At 39.0% G+C, this 20,709-nt stretch overlaps 1 protein-coding gene across 1 annotated transcript in view; it reads left to right on the forward strand.

The window, feature by feature from the left end:
* Positions 1 to 18,642, forward strand: part of EP400 (E1A binding protein p400) — a 47,431-nt gene extending 28,789 nt beyond the window's left edge. Inside the window, exons 26-52 of the mRNA XM_009888107.1 lie at positions 379 to 677; positions 1,435 to 1,637; positions 1,739 to 1,908; positions 2,134 to 2,330; positions 2,820 to 2,931; positions 3,643 to 3,786; positions 4,179 to 4,337; positions 4,602 to 4,685; positions 5,261 to 5,392; positions 5,513 to 5,557; positions 5,665 to 5,818; positions 6,250 to 6,491; positions 7,054 to 7,227; positions 8,527 to 8,663; positions 9,226 to 9,282; positions 9,465 to 9,543; positions 10,119 to 10,319; positions 11,369 to 11,414; positions 11,506 to 11,615; positions 12,234 to 12,438; positions 12,941 to 13,104; positions 13,488 to 13,694; positions 13,999 to 14,194; positions 14,822 to 14,952; positions 15,290 to 15,457; positions 16,195 to 16,272; positions 18,122 to 18,642. Of these exons, the coding sequence (XP_009886409.1) occupies positions 379 to 677; positions 1,435 to 1,637; positions 1,739 to 1,908; positions 2,134 to 2,330; positions 2,820 to 2,931; positions 3,643 to 3,786; positions 4,179 to 4,337; positions 4,602 to 4,685; positions 5,261 to 5,392; positions 5,513 to 5,557; positions 5,665 to 5,818; positions 6,250 to 6,491; positions 7,054 to 7,227; positions 8,527 to 8,663; positions 9,226 to 9,282; positions 9,465 to 9,543; positions 10,119 to 10,319; positions 11,369 to 11,414; positions 11,506 to 11,615; positions 12,234 to 12,438; positions 12,941 to 13,104; positions 13,488 to 13,694; positions 13,999 to 14,194; positions 14,822 to 14,952; positions 15,290 to 15,457; positions 16,195 to 16,272; positions 18,122 to 18,394 (4,167 nt within the window). The 3' untranslated portion in view covers positions 18,395 to 18,642. The remainder of the gene's footprint in view (positions 1 to 378; positions 678 to 1,434; positions 1,638 to 1,738; positions 1,909 to 2,133; positions 2,331 to 2,819; positions 2,932 to 3,642; positions 3,787 to 4,178; positions 4,338 to 4,601; positions 4,686 to 5,260; positions 5,393 to 5,512; positions 5,558 to 5,664; positions 5,819 to 6,249; positions 6,492 to 7,053; positions 7,228 to 8,526; positions 8,664 to 9,225; positions 9,283 to 9,464; positions 9,544 to 10,118; positions 10,320 to 11,368; positions 11,415 to 11,505; positions 11,616 to 12,233; positions 12,439 to 12,940; positions 13,105 to 13,487; positions 13,695 to 13,998; positions 14,195 to 14,821; positions 14,953 to 15,289; positions 15,458 to 16,194; positions 16,273 to 18,121) is intronic.
* The last annotated feature ends 2,067 nt before the right edge of the window (positions 18,643 to 20,709 follow it).

Raw genomic sequence — 20,709 nt, forward strand, 5'->3', positions numbered from 1 at the left:
TAGGGAAACATCAAGTATATGTTAAATTGTGCAAGAAACTGCTCCTTATCAATATCAATGTGCTAATTGAAATGTCCCAAATATAAATGATTAATTTTGTTTTATTTCCAAAACTATGAAAAGGTACTTTAAAAAAGGCAAGGAGGTACTAAACTGAGATAAAATTGACTCAAATATGAATTGAATTTAGCTGTTGTCTTCAAATTTTATCCAGAATTTACACCTTTTGTGATTGGTCTAAGTAGTTGTCACAGTCTACGATGTTGGTGGTATAAAGCGCACAGTACTCTGATCCCGATAGCTTAATTCTAAAGCAACTCCAATTCCTAAGTGATTGTGATGAGCAGCAAATGTCCTTTTCCACTTTTCTTGGCAAAGGAAACATATGAAGAAAAGAACCGGCTTTTGAAGGAGCGCCTGGACAGAATATTTTCTGGCAATGAGCGCCGTTGTTCACGGGCCCCAATGTACGGCCGAGACTTGCTGAGTGTTTGTTCTTTGACTGGTGAAAGCAAGCCCTCTCAGCTGTCTTCCAGCCAAGACAACAGCTGGAGGTGGGCTGGCTTTGTGAACTGTTGCCTTTCTTCAAGTGCCTCCGGAGGCCCCAGTAACCCATTGCAAGAAATGATCCTGACTTTGGTTCAGCAACAAGAATCTCTAAAGGATGTTGTTAACAGGTAACGTGTGACTCTGCCTTGTGAGCCTTTACCACATTTAGTTATTTCTTAAACGCTCCTTTTCAAAAAGGCTTTAACACCTTGTTTCTGTTCATGAGCTTGTTTGGTTTAGACTGATTTATTTAGCAGTAAATGGTGGGCAGTGTGAACATAAAAGTAACAGTCACTTCTGTTTCTTTTAGGATCTTTATAATAAGAATTTTCAGTGCCTCATTCCTAATTTCAAGCCCAAATTCAGCTGACCATACTTCAGCTTACATTCTTAGACTTTGGATTTACTTCCGAGTAGGTACCTCTTAGAGCCAACCAACAAGAGTTAAGACACAGAGATGTAGGCAGAAGCTAGTTTAGCTAAAGCTGACGTTTAGTGGATTGTGTACAGAGCAGTAACTGCAGTTTTGTAGAAATGTGAAATGCAATTAGAACTCCTCAAACCTTTTTGGGTTGCTTTTAGTAAGTTTCATATGATGGGTGTTTCTTGTGTTTGAGCTCCAGTGACAGAATACAGTGGTCACAGCGCAAACACCTTAACAGAAGCTATCCTTAAAGCAGGCAAAACAAAACGAAAAGATAAGGGAGATCTTAAAGAGAATGTTAACACTTTGAAGGTATGCAGCACTTCCTAAGTCACTTTAACAAAGTGCTTAGATAATAGTGTAAAATTACATGGTTGACAGGCTGAAAATTATTGCTACAGATGATCATTTTGTATGTAGTTTTTTAAACTGGTATTCCCTTGTTTTGGTGCTTTTCACAGGGCTCTCTTCGTGTTGCCAGCTGCAGTTGCTGCTCCCCCATGTTTGTATGTAGCGAATCCCCCCGCTTCATACAGTCACAGACTGAAACTCCTTAAGCAGAGTCTTAAGCAGAAGGCAGCTCCTCACTTGCATCGGTTGCAACGGATTACAACTCCTCACTTGCTGCAGTTCCCTGACCTCCGGCTGGTGCAGTATGACTCAGGTAAAGGCGGGCACTTGGGGATAATATTTTGGTAATTTCCCGTTTCACAGGAATGGAATGTCTGTACAAAACAATTGTTGGTTTTCTTGTTTGAAATGTAGGAAAATTAGAAGCTCTTGCTGTCTTGCTTCAAAAGTTGAAATCTGAAGGGCGCCGTGTGCTGATTTTGTCACAGATGATTCTGATGTTGGACATACTGGAATTGTTCCTGAATTTCCATTTCCTCACGTTTGTGAGGATTGATGAATATGCCAACCATGAACAACGGCAGGTAAGTTTGCCCTAACGGTTATGCACTGGCACAGCAATATGTGCCGCTCAGGCTTTTGTATGCTGCAGCAGGGGAAGGAAATTTGCCTTGTTCCTTACTCATTTTGAAACACTTGACTTGTTTTTGTCGGGTTTTGGTTTTTTTTTTAGGCTATATTGAATTTGGTTTGATATTTTATTTTGATAGATGGTTTACTTACTCCTCGCTTTTATTCCATTTATGTAGGAGCTGATGAAAATTTTCAACAGAGACAAGCGCATTTTCTGTGCCATCCTTTCCTCTCACAGTCGCTCCACTGGAGTCAATCTTGTTGAGGCAGACACGGTTGTGTTCTATGACAATGACCTAAACCCAGTGATGGATGCAAAAGCTCAGGAATGGTGTGACAGAATTGGGAGATGTAAAGATATCCATATATACAGGTGATGGTTACAGCTCAACGACCGCTCTTTAACACGCTTTCATGTAAGGTTAATTCAGATAGCGCTCCTCTGTATGATCTGAAATAAAGTGGAAACAGTGCTGAAAGCTTCATCTCGCGTCAAAAAAGATGCCAGGTTATCATATAAAAATACGGTCTTTCTTAACACCAAATGTAATTAATGTATTACTTGCATGGGTTTCGTCTGTTAGTTTACATGGAATTTAAGTGAGGTGGGTTTTGATTTTTTTTTTAATTAATTTTTAAAAAAATCACATGAATTGTTAAAAGAAAGCTTTGTAGTAGAGGTATGTATTTTGTTCTGGGCCTTTACCAGAACTAAAAGAAACCCCACAAAACCTCACAAACTGCCACATTTTAAAAGTTCAGTGTTATTCTCTAAGGGCAATTTCTCTTTTTGTTTCCGAAAGCGGTTTTGGAAATGGCTTATCAGATTTCTATTCTCTTATTTTTCCTCTTTTTTTTTTAGGCTTGTCAGTGGTAATTCTGTAGAAGAGAAGCTTTTGAAAAACGGCACAAAGGACTTGATCAGAGAAGTAGCTGCTCAGGGAAATGACTATTCAATGGCCTTTTTAACACAGGTAAGTTAATATTCAAAATACGTTCAAACACCAGTGTTGCAGTGTTTAATAAAATCAAGCATCTGTTTTGGATTGTGCAATAACAGTTTAGTAGAAATCTGTTTGGGCTAAAATTGATAGGTAGGCATATTAGATTTCAGGATTGCTTGAACTTAGGTGTTAGGGCCGCATTTTCTCAAGTACTGTCTTACATGCTTTCATTCTGTTACTTGCACAGGGGTGCACAGGCAGCACCTATGTCACTTCATGTATTCTGGTTTCTAGCACCCTGCTGCAAAATTCTGCAGAGCTTCTGAGGATGCAGGTTTCAGCAACTAAAAACGTGAAATGGGAAGTTTGGGTATTTAGTGAGATAGGTTCTCAGTTGCTGCTGTGAAGATGCAGACAGCAGTGACTGTCCCCATGAAGCTCTTCATCCCCTTTTGGCACTCCCAGTATGGTGGTGCAGGATGAGACAGGGTGTATTTCTAACTTTCCTGTATATGAACTCTTAACACTTTATTCTACTCTGTCCTGTACAGGAGAAAGTTACAGAAGAGCAAAGGGACAATTTTGCAGAAATAATAGCTATTTATTTTTTCTTTAGTCAGTCCATAGTTTGTAAGGTCACTTGAACCTGTGCTAATTCGAAGTTATATAAAAAATAGAATGGTCCTGAAAGCTGAATGTACATCTCTTACTTTATTTTTTATTTTTTCCCTACTTACCAAGCAAACGATTCAGGAATTGTTTGAGGTTCATTCTCCTATGGAGGATTCTGGATTTAGAGTGAAAGCAGAAGAATTTGTAGTACTTTCTCAAGAGCCATCTCCAGCAGAAAATATTTCACCTAAAGTTGCAAGACCATTCATAGAGGTAATTATTAACACATACACTAAAAAGACAGCTGTGCAACATTAGTATTCAGAATATAGAATGGTTTAGGTTGGAAAGGACCTTGAAGATCATAGAGTTCCAACCCCCCTGCCATAGACAGAGACACCTGTCTGTTAAACAGTTGCCTTATCTTTTCTTATTTGGGTAAATTCTGTCAAACTCTTTTTCTGGTGTTTTTATGTTTTGTCATTTTCCTTGTAACAAAACTTCCAAAAGCTGGTGGTTGAGTTGTATCCTTTCTGGGGACCGTTTCTCTTGCTTCAGCAGAGACTTACTGCAGAAATCTGTGTTGGATTTCTGTGAACTTCTTATGGGGTTTCTTTCCATATATTTGAAGTCTTCATTATTTTTAAAATCTGTCTTTCTGAAAGGCCCTCAACAGTATTGAACAAGAGGATGAGGAGTCAAATGATTGCGTACAAGAAATAGGATCCGAGTCAAGCATTGAACCTTTAATCACAGAGCTCTTTGAGACAAAATACAATGAAGAGCCGTCACAGCTGCAGGAGTTAGTTGCTGTTGTGGATCAGGTACCACGACTTTCCATGAATATTTGGTTAAAAAGTAATGTTCAGTTCAAATATTTCAATTTGTTTGTAGTCTGCCCTTAAAGCAACTTCGTTGTCTGTGGGATTGATACTGCCATTAAATGGATGGGAAATCTCCTTAAGATGTTAAGCCGTCAGAGAGGGAGATTAGTTTTAACGAGAGCTTTGATACACTCTTCTTCAGTTAACATTTCTTTTATTATCCTCAATACTAACTTTTTTTTTCCCCTTGATACATTGTCTCAGCTCACTCCAATTGAGAAGTATGCCTTGAATTATTTAGAGCTCTTCCACGTTTCAGTTGATGAGAATGAGCCACGGCTGAATGAGGTAAAACAAATCATCCTTCTTTTCCGTGTTGTTCTGTCACATAAGTAGGTTTATATTTTCAATGTAAAGTGGAAGTTTCTCCAGTGATGTGGAATATATTGTAGGTGCTTCTCTGATCTTCTCTTGTTATTCTTTACGAACACTGGAACGCCTTAGAGAGAGCTTATTATTTGGGGATTTTCTTGGTTTAAGCAGGTGTCAGTTCTTAATTTATTTTTTATAAAATGGGAATGACATTCTTCAGCACAGCTCACCAAATATTTATTGTACTCCATTGATAGCAGGGGAAAAAAAAATCATTAATTTCAGTGAACCTCCTTATTTGGGTAAAGGAGCTGCGTTCTGGTTGTCTTGGTTGTTGAACTGAAATTCTGAGTTTGCTTTATTTCAAGGGTTTAAAGACCATCAACAGAGACCAAAAAATCTCTTCTAAATGATTGTGAAAGTATCTATTAAGAAATTGCTGTAAGATTTCTGTGCCTGAAAATGTCAAAGTTTAAGGAGTTTGTCCATAAAAATACAAATCCAGTGTCTGTTACTGCATAAAGTTTATAAGGAGTCTGATTTTAATCTAGATGGAATTGAAAACTGCAAAGAAAGCATGGGAAGTCCAGCATATGAAGGAGCTAAAGGAAAAAGAGCAAAAAATGCTTTGGGAGGATGAAGAGGAACTTCTAACGTACACTCGGGAGGATGCATACAACAAAGTAATTCCTGATCAGTCTTGTTTTTCTTAATAGTAAATTTCTTAACAGTTATTCTGAGAATATGTTTTCCTTCAGAGTTCAGTTGGATTGTTTGAACTGTATTGTTTTTTTGCTTTCTAGGAATATGTCTATGAAGGTCCGGATGGACAAACCGAAATAATGCCGGTAAGTAAAAGTAACACCAGGCAGCCTAAATAGGCTTTTCATTTTTTGAAACATAAAGATCAGTGGAGAGCTAATATTGCAGTAACTACAAATTTTGTTCTGTGCAGCTTTGGACTCCTCCCACTCCACCTCAGGATGACAACGATATCTACATTGATTCTGTTATGTGCCTGATGTATGATACCACTCCTATTCCAGAATCAAAGTTGCCGCCAGTGTATGTCAGGAAGGAACGTAAACGACACAAAACAGATCCATCTGGTAAACATTTGTTCAAAACGGGTCTGAGATTCATTGCTGAAAGTTAAAAAAATCAGGCGATTTTTCATACCTCCTACATGTCTGGTCCAGTAAAGATGAAATTTGCAGGTTTGAAGAGACGAAAATTCTTGTTTCACTGTGATCTTGCAGCAATAGAATCACTGGAAGCCCCAGTTCTTACAGTGTGTCTTTATTTAGACATACAGGTGTTTTTAAAGGACAATTTTAGAAAACAAGCATTCTGCTGTGTGAGTTAGGACATGAATGATCTTACTTTATACCAGGCTCTGTTTAGTTATTGACAGTGCACTTTTAAGAGGCAGTGGGGAATACTCTGTACACACGTAGGAGCATTTTGTGGCTCTAAGTAGCAGAAGAATTGAAGAATGATAGTAACTATTTACCAAGAATTTATTTTTTTTTGGTCTTAGCTGCTGGTAGGAAGAAAAAGCAGCGTCATGGAGAGACAGTTATTCCACCTCGTTCACTTTTTGATCGAGCAACTCCAGGAATGTTGAAAATGCGCCGAGAGGGCAAAGAGCAAAAGAAAAACATCTTGTTGAAACAACAAACACAATTTGCAAAGCCTTTGCCGACTCTTGTCAAACCAGCTGCTGAGGCTGGACAGGATAATCCGGAGTGGTTGATCAGCGAAGACTGGGCACTTCTGCAGGTCAGATGATACCTGCACTTTCTGCTGTTATTATTTATTGTATTTCTGCTTCTAATTTCAGAAAAGGCTCTTTCTGCACTTTATCTCTTCAAAGTTATTTCTAATTCTTAATGGTTAGTTTGGCATTTTGCTGATGTAACTCAGAACAAATAGCCTATCATTTGTGTTCCTCTAAGGGTAAATTAAAGGTTAAGCTGCAGAATGCAGGATTAAGTCCTATTTTGGTTGTAGAGACCACTTGCTGTTATGTTCCAGATCACTTGTGCTGGCCGAACATTGTATAATGCAGCTAAAGTTCTCCCCGCGTTTGAGAAGAGAGCAGCACTGGAGTGGCAGCTCTCTCTTCCTCTTATACCGGTCTCCAAGTGTTTTCTTGCACGTCAGTCTGTGTAATGGCATTTTATGCTTATTTATTCTCTGTGAATGTAGGTGAACCCGTAGTCTGCGCCTTAAGCTGTCTGTATCCTTGTAGTAATGGTGTGTGGACACATGCAGATAAGGGTAGGTCTGGAAGATGGAAATGATTTGTCATCTGAAGCTTTTGTACATTTATCTATTGCAGGCAGTGAAGCAGCTGCTGGAGCTTCCTTTAAATCTTGCTGTTGTATCGCCAGCACACACTCCCAATTGGGACCTTGTTAGTGATGTTGTTAACTCATGCAGCAGAGTCTATCGCTCACCAAAACAATGCCGAAACAGATACGAAAATGTCATTATTCCAAGGGAAGAAGGAAAGGTGAGTTTACATAGAACGATGCGTCTTTTTTTACCTTAAGTTTGTAGAGTTTTTTTCCTTATCTCCGTAAACACTTGTTTTTTTTATTAAATGTTTCAACAGTGTAAATAAATAACTTTAAAAGATTAAAAAATTATCCTCATCAGGATTTCCACTTATTTTATGTGATTTCTTTGAAAAGAAAAAGCACCTGAACAAAATCTTCCACAAAAGATCATCTAACTTTCCTTCTTATTTTACAGCTAATGTACGAAGCTAATCCTAAAAAGAAGACAAAAAGTATTTATAAGGTGTGCATTGGTATTCTTTCCAAATCAAATCTAGACACTGTGGTATTTAGCAGCAATGGAGGTGGGCAGATAATTCATATGAGATCCATGTTGAGTGTTACTTGAGTTCTGAAACATCAATTAAAATTCCAAATTTATTTTTCCTTTCTTAGTTGATACAGTGGATTGACACCAGACTTCAGCTTTTGGATTTGGTAGATAAATTTTAAATCATACAAGAAGTTTGTGATTTCACTTAAACTGTAGTGGGTATTTTTTCGCCTAACAACCACCATGTAACTTACCCTGATTATTATGATGGTACTTAAGATCTGTAAGAATGTACTTCATGCGAGGGTCTAAGTGGATTGCGAATATATAGTGAACTTAATGCTTGAAGCACCTTTTAGTAAATGAGGATGATAGTATGCTACAGAAACAAAGATAAATTCCGTCATTATAAACAACTTCTTCCAAACCATACAGCAGTTTAGTGACAGAACTGGGTAGAGACTCTAGAACTTCTGACTGTAGTCCCATTCTCTGACTAATAAGCAGGTTTGTCCCTGACTGGCAGTTTCTACTTAGGAGAAGCCAAATGTTAGCGTGGCATGGTGTGTTGGATGTTAACATAGCTTTGTTGGGAGAGCAGTGCAGTGATGGTTTTATGCGTGCGCTATGCATAACTATAAACTAATGGGCTCTTGGTTTGGGTACTGAATTAAACTTGCAAAATCTAAACTAAAGCAAAGATTCTTTTTCAAATTAGAGTTTGCCATTTTGTATGTCCCCAAGTGCTGATGCCAGTGTGACCGTGAGAACTGCTCCTTATTTTGCTCTTTCTTTATATATTTCCCATAGAGTTTTGTGTAACAGTAAGTTATCAGTGACACGAGGCAGAAACCAGTCTGTGATAGATATGTTGGAGGACGTTTTTAAATAATCTACAAGCGCACCATGTGTTTATACATAGACAAAATGCCATGTGGGTGTGTTCGCAATTGAAAGTTGATTTGTTTTCTTTTTTTAGACTAAAAACAGTCGCCCGCTTCGTACCAATCAGATCTATGCTCAAGATGAGGGTGCCACCCACACGCAACTTTATACTAATCATTTTGAGATGATGAAAATGATTGCAGGGAAAAGAAGTCCACCTATCAAACCGCTGTAAGTTTAACTGGGATCATTTGATCTCCCTGTCACCACAGATCTCCTGGAAACTGTGCTCTGAATTGATCTTGGAACTGAGTTATTTTACACTCTGTTTCAAGCTGCTGTTTTGCTTCTCTGTTCTTGATCTCTTTCCTTCTGTCCTGACCTTCTGTTATTGGAAAACCTTCATATTTCATGTGTTTGGATTAGCTTTTACTCCATGAATTTGTTTTGCGTGATTAAGAGCAGAAGAGCACTCCGTGTTTGCTTGGTTTTTTTTAAATCTACTTTATAAACTACATTTTCCATTTGCCTGAATTGTAAACATTTTGATGTCTCTGCTGTTTAGTAGTACATTGTTTTTCTAGGTATATTCCTGCAGTAACTTTTTCTGTATTCATTTAATATTTATGGTGAGTCTTTTTTAAAATGTCTATCTGTATGCAGGCTCCAGTACTGGTGGGAATATCATGAAAACTTCACCAAAACTGCTGTGTCATCCACTAAAACATGTGAAATTAAATATTGTTTTTAGTTTTTTTTCTGTCTCCAGTAATACAGTTTTGCTCAATTTCAGACTTGGCATGAATCCTTTCCAGAAGAATCCAAAGCATGCATCAGTGCTTGCAGAAAGGTGGGCACTCTCTGTCTTAAAGGAGTTATGAATTGCATAAAAGTGCTTTCTTTTTTCTCTTCTCTTCTCTTCTCTTCTCTTCTCTTCTCTTCTCTTCTCTTCTCTTCTCTTCTCTTCTCTTCTCTTCTCTTCTAGTTATTTATTTTTAACGATTGTGTGCTTTGTCTTATCATCATTTCTAGTGGAATCAACTATGATAAGCCACTTCCTCCAATTCAAGTTGCATCCCTCCGAGCAGAACGTATTGCAAAAGAGAAAAAGGTACGGTCTCCATCTCAGCTATACATATGACTGCAGTAATTAAAAAATTAGGCAACAGAGGAAGCATGAGAAAAGCTGCCTTCTGGAAGAAGTTTTGGCGGTACAGTAGATGTTATGGGCAGCTGAAAATTGTTCATGTACTAGGGTTTGGCTGTCCAGGGTCCAAAGTGAGACCTTTCCTTGGGCCTGTATGTTATGCTCATACTCATTGTTTAGAAGCATCTTTTTGGAAGACGTGCTAAAAACATGTAAAAACCTTTTTATTCGTGACCATTCTGTAGCCTCCTTTCTTGTATTATTCAGGAAGAGATACTTGTCCTGGCTTGTTGATGGTAGATCACTCATTGTGCTATGCTCTAAGCTGTGTAAGCTTGTAGTTTGGAGCTAGTTAAGTCATGTAACTTGAAGTTAGAGAGTTACAGTGAAGACAGATTGGTATGCTGTCTCTGCACACATATATAATACATGCTTAGAATTAAAGGGGGTTTGTTTGTTGTTTTGTTTTTTAAAAAATACATCCCGATTGTTACGTGCACTGTTTTGAAGACTGTGAAGCTCACGCTTTGATTTCCTAGGCTTTGGCCGAACAGCAGAGGGCACAGCAACAGACAGGTCCGCAGCCTCAGCAGCAGCAAGCTGGCCAGCAGCAAGCTCAGCAACCAGCTGTACAGCAAGCGCAAGCCCAACCTCAGCCCCAGGCGCAGGCACAGGTAGTTCAGCAGCCACAGGCAGTCGTGCAGACTGCAGTAACTACTGTGGCCAACACAGCAGTATTGGTAAGAAGCGGAGGACTTGGTGCCTCTGATATAGTAACTTCTTCTCTGTGTACCATATTTGCATGTTTTATTGTCTCTGGAAAGTGAAAAATTTAGGTCAGTGTAGTGAGATAAAAGCTATTTCCTTCTTTCTTATTTTTTTCCAGAGTATGCTGAGTGTCTTCTTTTTTGCTCATTTATTAAGGCTGTGTTCGTACCATTACAGCAATAGGTCTTGGCATTCTGAGGTGGAAGAACAACACTGGTGGAAAATCTTTGCAAAGATTTTTTTACTTTTTCGGTTTAGACTTCAATTTAGTTTAATCAAGTCTAAGCAAATACATTTACACTGTCAGTGAACAGTGTTTATACAGAGAACTTGGAGAATAAACAGAATGTAGCTGTAAAAGCTATGCTGTTGAAGTAGCTAAAAACCAAAGCTTTATTAACCTTTGCAAGGCAAGTGGAATGTTGCATCCTACAACACCTACTATGGTTATTTTATTGCAAATCTCTGCGAAATTTCATGGGTTCCTTGAATCTGGAGTCTGTTTTAATGAATCTGACGGCAGGTCTGAGGCTTTTGTTTTTAGAGCCAATCCCATTTGCACACTAACGTGCAGGCAGTGGAGATTTTATTTTGCTTGTTGAAGGGCAAGAATGCTACAGCTTTTACAGAAAGAGAGAGAGGATGGGTTCTGACCCATGAGTATTGCTGTGTATCTACTGCTCAGTGACGTTCCTGTGTGAGTGGTTGTCTGTGGTGCGTCAGAGCAATATTTTGCTCCCTTCTTCTGCTAACAAGTGTGTCAAATGACCCGTATTTACCAAACATTTGACTGGTCTCCAATTGCTCGTTAGTGTGGCAGACTCCTAATATATACTTCAGTTGTTGTTGATAGGTAGAATGAATGAACAACTGCAGAAGCATCTGTGCATTTTATTGCATTTTTCTTATTTTGTCACTTCTGGAATACAGCATTGTGTTAAACAGCGTAGTAGCGTAAGAGCTTTGTTCAGTTTTCTTTTATTGTTTTTCTGAACTGTTACCTCAATTGTCTTCTAAATAGGCGGGCACAATCAAAACAGCAGTTACGGGGACAAGTATACAGACCGGTAAGAAGACTTCATAATTAGGCATTGGAGATGATAGGACATTCAAATTTTCATTTTCAGAATCTCACATTTAATCTTGGCTTGCTTTCAGCTACAGTGAGTGGAAATGTCATAGTGAATACCGTCGCTGGAGTCCCTGCTGCTACCTTTCAGCCCATCAATAAACGTCTGGCTTCACCTGTCATACCTGGAACATTGACTGTGAGTACATCGCATCGCTCGTTGTGTCCCTGGACTGATCTTCGTCGAGTGTTTTATCAGTATATCTGTTTCCTTCTTTAGCTTTTCATGTTATCAGAAACTTTGCTTGCAAATTTCATTTGCATCACGTGATTCTGTATCAAACCCTTCTCCCTTACCAAAATATCAGAACACACTGGGACGGTTCATCAGAAAAAAGTGCCTAATAGATACTACTGTTAAAAATAGTTTGTAGACAAGTCAAGGCAATGTATTATGTTATTATCATTCCCAGCCTGTAACTGTTTTGTGCTTTGTTAATTATGATCTTTATTATTATTTTAATGGTTTAGACTATGGAAGATAAAGCAAAAAATTGAAAGGTAGTAAAATCGGATTTCTGTAATGTAGTTAAGGGTTTGGTGATCAGCCTGTTTGAAAAAGATTTAGCCAGATGCTGATTATGAGACATACCTGAACAGATAAATGTGTTGGAAAGATTTGGACTTTCTTTGCTTCTGCAATGCCTTTGCATTTTTTATGTTTGTTTCTAAAATTGTATAGTCCATCTCCATAAGGTTCCATAGCTTTATGTGAGGTATGGAAACTGTAAGAAATATTGACTGTGTTCCTTTTCAGACTTCGGGAGGCACTGCAACTGCACAAGTGGTACATACCCAGCAGCGGACTGCGGCTGCGCCTGCTGCTTCCACAGAGCTGGTGACCCTGGCATCTACCCAGGGAGTTCGTGCAGTAACATCAGTGACAGCATCAGCAGTAGTAACTACAAACTTAACACCCGTGCAGACCCAGACGAGATCTTTGGTGACCCAAGTTACACCAGGTAATAATTGTGTATTTAGGGATTTTTTTCAAGGGTACATAAAGGGCCCCAGAAATTCTGTAGGTTGCTTGACCGCTGTAGCCCCACAATATTGAAAGTCTGGATTTGTTGGCAGCACAATTAAACAGTGCTATGTTTAACTTGCTTTATTGTTGGTGCTCAGACTACATTTTTCTCCAGGATTTTTGGATGAAGTATTGCAGTAGAGAGCTGCTTGGCCCCTAGACATTGCAATTAAAAAAGATTATTAATAATCTAGCAGTAAAATACTAGAGTTGACTGTCTCAACTAAAAACCATTGTGAAGAAAGGAGCATATATTTTATTATTTACTCTGCTATGTCATGTTTATGCTAATGTGTTGTTATTTGTAGTTAGTCTACCAACTGTGCTGGAGCAGAAAAATATGCATTTAACAGCTTGGATTTTCAGGTGAAATCAATGAATTAAATTGTATGTTGAAAATCTTTCTTCAGAGCATTTTTTTTTTTCTTTATTCACAGCTACACCAACAGTCCAGTTATCTGGCAAAACAATCACCCCTGCTCACTTCCAGCTTCTGAGGCAACAGCAGCAGCAGGCTGCTCAGGTGCAGGTCCCGCAGATTCAGGCTCAGGCACAAGCCCAATCTCCAGCTCAAATAAAAACTGTATGGAAACTGTCACAGGTGAGGGAATGCTTCTGAAGTAATGTGACGTGTTACTCTCATTGTTACTGTAAGCATCGTTACCAGTGTGGTTTGTATCCTGTTTTCTTGGGCTAGAGTGAAATGCAGCTCGCTCTTAAATTTGTTCCTGCTAGAATTTCACGAGGGCAGTGAGTCTGACAGCCGTTTCAAATAGTACCACTATCGCAGTGGGTCAGATGTGAAGCACTTAGTATTACTTCTTCACTGGCGACCCATTGCATAAAGGAGTTGATTTCTCAGCTCTTTGATCTCAACTAAGGTCTGGCATAGAATGTTTCTCCTTTAAAGCTTCAGATTAATCTCCATTTTTTCCAGTAGTCATATAAAAGAATGGAAATGATGGAAGTGTTTGATTTTTGCAGGAACAGTTGATCAAGTTGCAGAAGCAGAAGCTGCAGCTTCCCCAGCAGCAGGCAGCGCAGCAGACGCAGCAAGGGGCACAACAGCAAACAGCGCAAGTACAAGTGCAACAGCAACAGCAAACTCAACAACTCACTGCTGTTACAGCACCTCGTCCTGGCGCAGTTCTCACAGGCACTACTGTGACAAACCTGCAGGTTGCTCGTCTGGTAAGTTGTCTTTGACTTTGCAAAAACAGTCTTAACACCTTACTCTCTTTGCTGGTTTAAATGAACTGGGTACTGGTCATTCACGCACACAAGTGTCCTTTTGCATTACTTAGGCAGTACAAAAGATAACAGCTGTAACATAAATAGTTTTAAATTGCACTTACCCACTGATACCTTCTCGGAAATGTATTACTGTAGAGGAGCAATTGTATTTAGAAACATTTACAACTATTACTTTATAAGGAACTGTTATGTGCAGCAAATGTTTGTGCCAATACAATAATCTTCATTCCTTACTGCTTAGACTCGTGTTCCTGCTTCCCAGCTTCAAGCACAAGGACAGATCCAGGCTCAAACTCCGCAAGCAGCACAAGTTGCTTTGGCAAAGCCCCCGGTGGTGTCTGTTCCAGCTGCTGTCGTGTCATCTGCGGGAGTCACTACGCTCCCTGTTACTGTTGCAGGCATTAGTGTTGCCATTGGGCAGCCACAGAAAGCAGCAGGTATGTCAACAGACTTGCTAAAACATAGTAAAATTTTGAATCCCACTTTTTTAAAAGTAGGATGTTTCAAATGATCTTTTCTGTGGGACACTCACACTTTTTAAAACAGGTTGCATTCCAGTTTGTTGTTTCTAAAATGAGGAAAGAGAATTGAGCTTATTCCACTTAATCGAGAGGTTGGCATGATTCTTTAGCCAGATGTAGTTGGTATTGGTTTTGGTTTGTTGGGATTTTTTTTAATCTGTGCATGAGTGTAGGCAAGCAGATAGAGTTTTAAAAATAAAGACATAGTAATTTTGTTGTCTTTCTTAAAATGCAAAATAGAAATAGGAAAACTTTTGTATTTCATAGCTGTCTCCTGTACTGTGGACAGAATTTTTCCTGTAGGAAGACTGTTGTTAGAACACAAAGTTAGCTTACTCATGCCCTCAGATAATAGAATGTTTTTTCCTCCACTGTCAAAATCATATGTCTTATTCCCATTAAAATCAGTGGGTTATTAGTGCTCAAAGCTACACAGATGTATAAGTCTATAAAAAGCACAATCTGTGTTTGCAAGCTGTGATTACTGGGACAAAGCAATAAAATGAAGACTCTTACAGTTCTAATTATTTTTGTCATTTTCAGGAGGCCAGACGGTAGTTGCACAGCCACTGCATGTCCAGCAGCTTCTAAAACTCAAGCATCATCAAGCAGCACAGCAGCAGAAAGCTATCCAGCCTCAGGTTGCACAGGGTCAAGCTACTGTGCAGCAAAAGGTACTTGTTTTTTGCTCTGCGTAATGCTTCTGTGGTTTTAAAGCTTCAGCTCTGAATTATGAGGACACTCCTAGAGAGTCCGTCAGTATTTCTAGGGGTGAATCTTAAGTTTGGTTTCTCATGTGCCTTGTCAGGTGCTTAATAATTTTTTCAATAAGGCAGCTGTTTGGTCTGATTTCTCATGCCCCAAACTGGGTTTTCTTTTTTTAAATAACAAAGATAAAGATTCTCTTCAGTCACTTCTTATATAACCAAATGTGGGAAATTCCCAAAGATTTTTCACTGTTTACAATGTATTTTCTAGCCATTGATGCTTTTTTTTTTTTCTCTTCTGCAGATAAATGCTCAACAGGTTACGGTCCAAACCCAACAGCAGACTTCACAGCAACAAAAAGTAACTTATACTACACAGCCTGCCATTAAAACACAGTTCTTAACAACTCCAATTTCCCAAACCCAGAAACCAGGTGGAACCCAGCAAGTGCAGGCCCAGATTCAGGTACAGGTAACACAGGTTTACACCTTTAAACTCTGCTGTGACTGGAGAATTGTGAAGATGACAGGTGATGTAGCATTTTAGCACCCGCTCATATTAATTCTAGTCACACAATTGTTTAAATTGACTTCATAATAAAATTCATTGGTGGTGAATATGTGGCCTTATAGCAGGTCAGGGGAACTATCTGAGCTATAAGTTCGTCTTTCCTCTTTGAAATAAATAAATTCAGTCACTCGTTTTTATTAAGCGAGGGATTCCATACTGTGTTTACTAAGGAAAATTCAGCCAGAGTTCTTCCTGTTTTCTGCTGCTGCCTCCCAGCCTAATCTCTGGCAGCCGAGGGTAGGTGACAGTTCAGTTATCTTCTTTTCAGCATAACTGGATCAGTCTAACCAAGGAAGAAGAAGGGGGTTAGGAGTTGGAAGCCTTATTCTTATCTAAGATAATGTATCCCAATAGAATTTCTGTTTCCTTCAGTTTTATGTATAGTTAGGAGGAAACAAGTATGTTGCAGTTAAAATTGCAAATACGACTTTTCCTCTTCCTCTCCTAGCTAAGTTCTTCGATACACTGATCTAAAAAGTTTTACAAAAGTTCAGTATCACTGAGGATGCCAAGCTGCAGCTTACCACGAGCAGGACTCTGGAAAGGTTTTCACTTAGTAGCAGATTTGATAGGTATGGTATGTTGCTGCTATTAGCAATTTTTTGTTTTGACCAAATCTTTATTTCATGTCACTGCAGGTTGCAAAACTTCCACAAGTGGTCCAGCAACAGGCTACTGTTGCCAACATTCAACAGATGGTTTCAGTTTCCCAGCAGGTGGGTTTTGCACTCCTCAAATATAGCACTAGAAACATGATCCTACTGAAAGCTTGTTTATGTGGAGTGTGTGTATTTTCCACCTTATGTGTGGCATAGGCGGTATTTTTGAAGGATATAGTAGGTGCCCTTCTATAAAAACGAATCGAGTGAATACTGAGTGAGCTGCTATATATACCAAAGTCTAAAACTTTGGTAGGTGCATCAATATTTGCTGTAGATAAGCTGAAAACCAGATCTTAAAAAATATTTTCTAGAGCTGAAAGAATTTTTAAAAATTGGTATTTTGTGATGTATAGTCAAGATAGCAAATAATTGGACTAATGAGTATCATCTGAGTCTGTTCTACAAAAATTGGGACAAATCAAGGGTTACAAATTGTTTTGTTCCAGTTCATAACGCTGTGCTGAGTGCATTGTATAAGTCAGAATGGTGTGGTGTCTGTTCTAAATGTGGTATGGTAACAGAGGGGACTAGGGCAGGAGAAGGTGAGACGGTTTGGTTTTCACTCCCCTAACTACCAGGCAGTTTGTTTAACGCTGTTTAGAACAGTGTCGTTCAGACATTAGCAACAGGCATAACTTACGCAGTGGATTGGCAGGAATGATCGAACTCTGGACGGTGGATGAAGTTATTACCTTTGGTGCACAAAAATCTGAGCCAATCGGATCTTAATCTGTCACAGTTTATAGTGCAGTGTTTTAGTGCAGAATAAAATCTGGGACTGTTTATCTTAAAAAGATGATAAAGTGGTGTAAACTGACTGATAACCACCTCAGATGTGAATGCTTCAAGGGCAAGGTAGACAGCAGGGAGTACAAACCTCATCAGTCAACACAAACTGAGTTGTCTTCTGTAGTCAGTAAGAGCTCCTAGGTAATTTTTCAAGGGACATTAAAAGCTAGATTTTTCAAAAGTCATTGATGTTGGCATAACTCTGGGACTGTTGAAGTCCATGGTAAAAAGACAAACAGCTCCCCTCCCACACACGCCAGTGACATCAGTGGCAGTAGGATTAGGCCATGCTAAGTACTTTTAAAACTGGGGTCTTGACGTGTAGGTGGCATTCTTACCTGCATTTTTAGTGCTTCCTGATGGATTCCTCTTGGATTGGACAAGAGTTAACTTTCCACTGGAGACGCCCTTGCAGCTTCATTTGGCGTCTGCATCTAACAAAGGCAGCGGAAGCTGCTCAGTTTTAATGACTTTGTCCTCTGAACAAGGAGATGTTGATTTTTTTAGTTTTTTTTTTTTTCTCCCTTGCTCTGGGTAAAGCTATGAAAATTAGATTTCTGGATGGAGTTCAAACTATTTCTACCCTAAATTGGGAATAGAGACTGGCAGCTGTAGTCTGAAATGGTAATGTGAGGGACCAGTAGGAAGCCTCAGTGGCTGTATTTATTGTCACAATATGGGTGCAGAGTCAGTGTTTTAACCTCTTTGATTCTCCATCTATCCCTCCCTTCTCCCTGGTCTTTCACTTCTGCAGTACAGGAATTTTCCTATTTATCCAGTGGTTTGTTTTTTTTATCTTCCATCTACCTTCTGTAAAGGATCTGGGGGAATGCCCTTTGATTTGCACTGCAGACATGTGAGGTACAGGCATCTTGGCTCTTACTTCTGATTTTTAAGCTCTAGAAGATGTGACAGAATGGTGTTTGTCAGTGAAACCACAGAGCCCGTGTTCCCAGAATTCCTCCCAGCCTTCCTACTTTGTCCAAGATGCTTGTCAGTCAAGAGGGCAAATGCTTATCTAAATAAGATGGCTTCTGTAGAGCAAAAATCAAATGAATGCTCAGTTTAGTGCCAAACTATTCTTTTGTAATTGCCTTGTCGTCCTGATGTCTAGGTACAAGCTCAACCCCAAACTGTGACGCTTTCTCAGACCACAGCAGGTCAGCAGCAGGTTCAGGTGATTCCTGCAACAACTGCTACTGCTCAGGTCGTCCAGCAGAAACTGATCCAACAGCAAGTCGTGACAACAGCATCCCCCCAGATTCAGGCTCCAGGTGTACAGAATCCAGCCCAGACACCAGCAACACCTGAAGCCCAGAATCAGCAAGCAAAAGTACAAATGAGGACGCCTACTGTCAGATTAAAGGCACCGACTAAACCAAGTTGAACTAATGATTAAAATGCAATAATGGGGAAACACAGCATTTCTTGTTTGCTAAGCCAAGTGAGAAGCTACTCTAAACACCCAAATGAAGACAAGCCACCTCTATTTTATTTTATTTTATTTTTTAAGCAGAAGGTGTTTTGCTGGTGAACATTTAAACATGGAAACTGTCATATAACTTCAGTGTATTAGCAACTGTTTAGCACTCAAAAAATATGTACAAGATGCATTTTGCCAGTGTTCTCTGTGCTCATTCAAACCAGATAAAGCAAACATTACTTACGTTTAAATTCTGCCCGGTTCCATGAAAGTAAAATGGTAATATGCCATAAATGTCAGTAAAATTCATCTATGTTAGCGTACCCCAAACTGCCCGTGGGGATATGCACTTCTTTGCTAGAGTTTGGATGTGTGCTCAGTATCCATGGTGAAGCCATTCAAAGTACCAAGTGTGGCTAACATAGCAAAGTATTTTCCATCTGTGTAAAGGCTGCGTGTTGTTCTCGCTTGAGGTAAATAACTCTGGAAGATCTAACATGTTTGAAGTGCTCCCTGCAAAGTTTAGCCAATAAATGTGAAAACCTGTAAGTATATGTAATTAAAAAGGAAAAAAAGTTTCATTCTCCATTTTTGTAAGTCTTTTAAAATGTTTGTTAGTAGTTTTGTGTACAGTTTACTGAATCACCCAACCTGTGCGTTCATTCTCATATTTCACTTTAAGATAATGGATATTTTAGGCATGAACTGAGTAAATACTGTGTTGATAGTAGATGTGTATTAAAGCGTAGCCCTTTTTTTTTTTTTTTTTTTTTTGTAAAAGAATTGTTTGGTGGATACAGCTAAACAAATGATCCATAGCTGTTTCTCATGAGACTTCTGTCAAGGAAACTCTCCAACTGATAAATCTCTCCGTTTCATTCTGCTCTTGCAACATGTTTAAATGTTCAGTACTTTCTACTCAGCTTTCAGCTCGGGGGGTGGGGGGCTGGGGGAAGGGGAGAATAGTGAAATTAAATCTAAAACTTAATTCTTCAACTGTGTAAAGAATAAGATCTAACTTTTGTACTATTCTTTTACTAAAGCTAATGATGAATGTATCTTCAGGTGGGTATTTTGGATGTGAATAGAGCGTGGCCTCTTCCTCCAAGTCAGTTTGCCTTATTGTTATGAAAAGAAAAACAAAACAAAAACCCAAGTAAAAAGCTGCATAGAACTGTGAGGGTTTTCTTTACTTTTCTTGCATAAAATGAAAAACAGACTCTGTTTGCAAACAGCACTGAGTGAGGAATCCAAAAGCTCCTTGTGGCTTTTTTGGGTTTATTTTTTTTTTATTTATTTTACTTTGGCCATAAAACTGCATGATGTGTAAAATTCAGACAAAATTATAACATTCCTTTTCTGAGATGGTTTTAAAATTATTTTTCCATTCTGTGAACTTTTTACTCTTTTAGGAGGGGAGCCTGTTTAAAGGCAAGGGAAGCGTATCTTTCATTCTTACCTCTGTATGTACACACCTATAGGTACCTAGCAATCCAAATGGCTTAAACAAGAAAGAATACCCAGTCAGCTCCTTTGTTTTGAGTAGGATCGCTACAGCCCATTCTCTTTAAGATCACGAATGTAAACACTGGGTCAGGCAGTGTTCCTGATTATTATTATTTTTTTTATATATAATTTTATACCTCTCTTTTCCTGCATCCTCTTTTTCTTGGACCCTTGGGTCTGCGAATAGGGGGGCACTGTTGGTTTTTTTTTAAGCTGTTTGTGCATGCAGTTGTATTCCCCTGAAACCGCTGGTTTGTGCCAAACTTCATTCCTCACCGGGAAGCTGCCAGCGTTGGCAGTGGAGTAGTTCAAAATGCAAAGCAAATGCAGCGGTGATGGATAACTGGCACTGTGTACAGTTTAGTGTTGCTCATCGAAAAATATTGCTTAGTTAGCCCCAGTTTTACTTTTAAATGTTTAGCTCTTATTATGTGCATGAAAGTCGGGGGGGTGGGGTGGGGGGGAATGCTTCCAGCAGCGGGAGGCTGTTGGCTGCATCATTGTGTGGTCTGATTTGGTGTCGAAAGAGGCAATTGTTTCTTGTTTAGGTCAGTTAATGAAGATAAAAATCACCTCTTTTTTTTTTTTTTTTCTTTTTCTTTTTTCCTTCTTATTTTTCCTTTTGATGTGTCTTTCTCCCAGGAGTGCGTTAGGAAGTCAACCTGTAAATAACTTATGAACGTAAGCGTTTGTTACTTGATCCAGTAGGATTGTACGGAATTAGTGATGTATCCTACCTGAAGGTGTAATAAAGTGTACATTTTTATAACGCC

The sequence above is a fragment of the Charadrius vociferus genome, unplaced genomic scaffold (genome assembly GCF_000708025.1).
Source record: "Charadrius vociferus isolate BGI_N301 unplaced genomic scaffold, ASM70802v2 scaffold326, whole genome shotgun sequence".
In the NCBI taxonomy this organism is placed as follows: Eukaryota; Metazoa; Chordata; class Aves; order Charadriiformes; family Charadriidae; genus Charadrius; species Charadrius vociferus.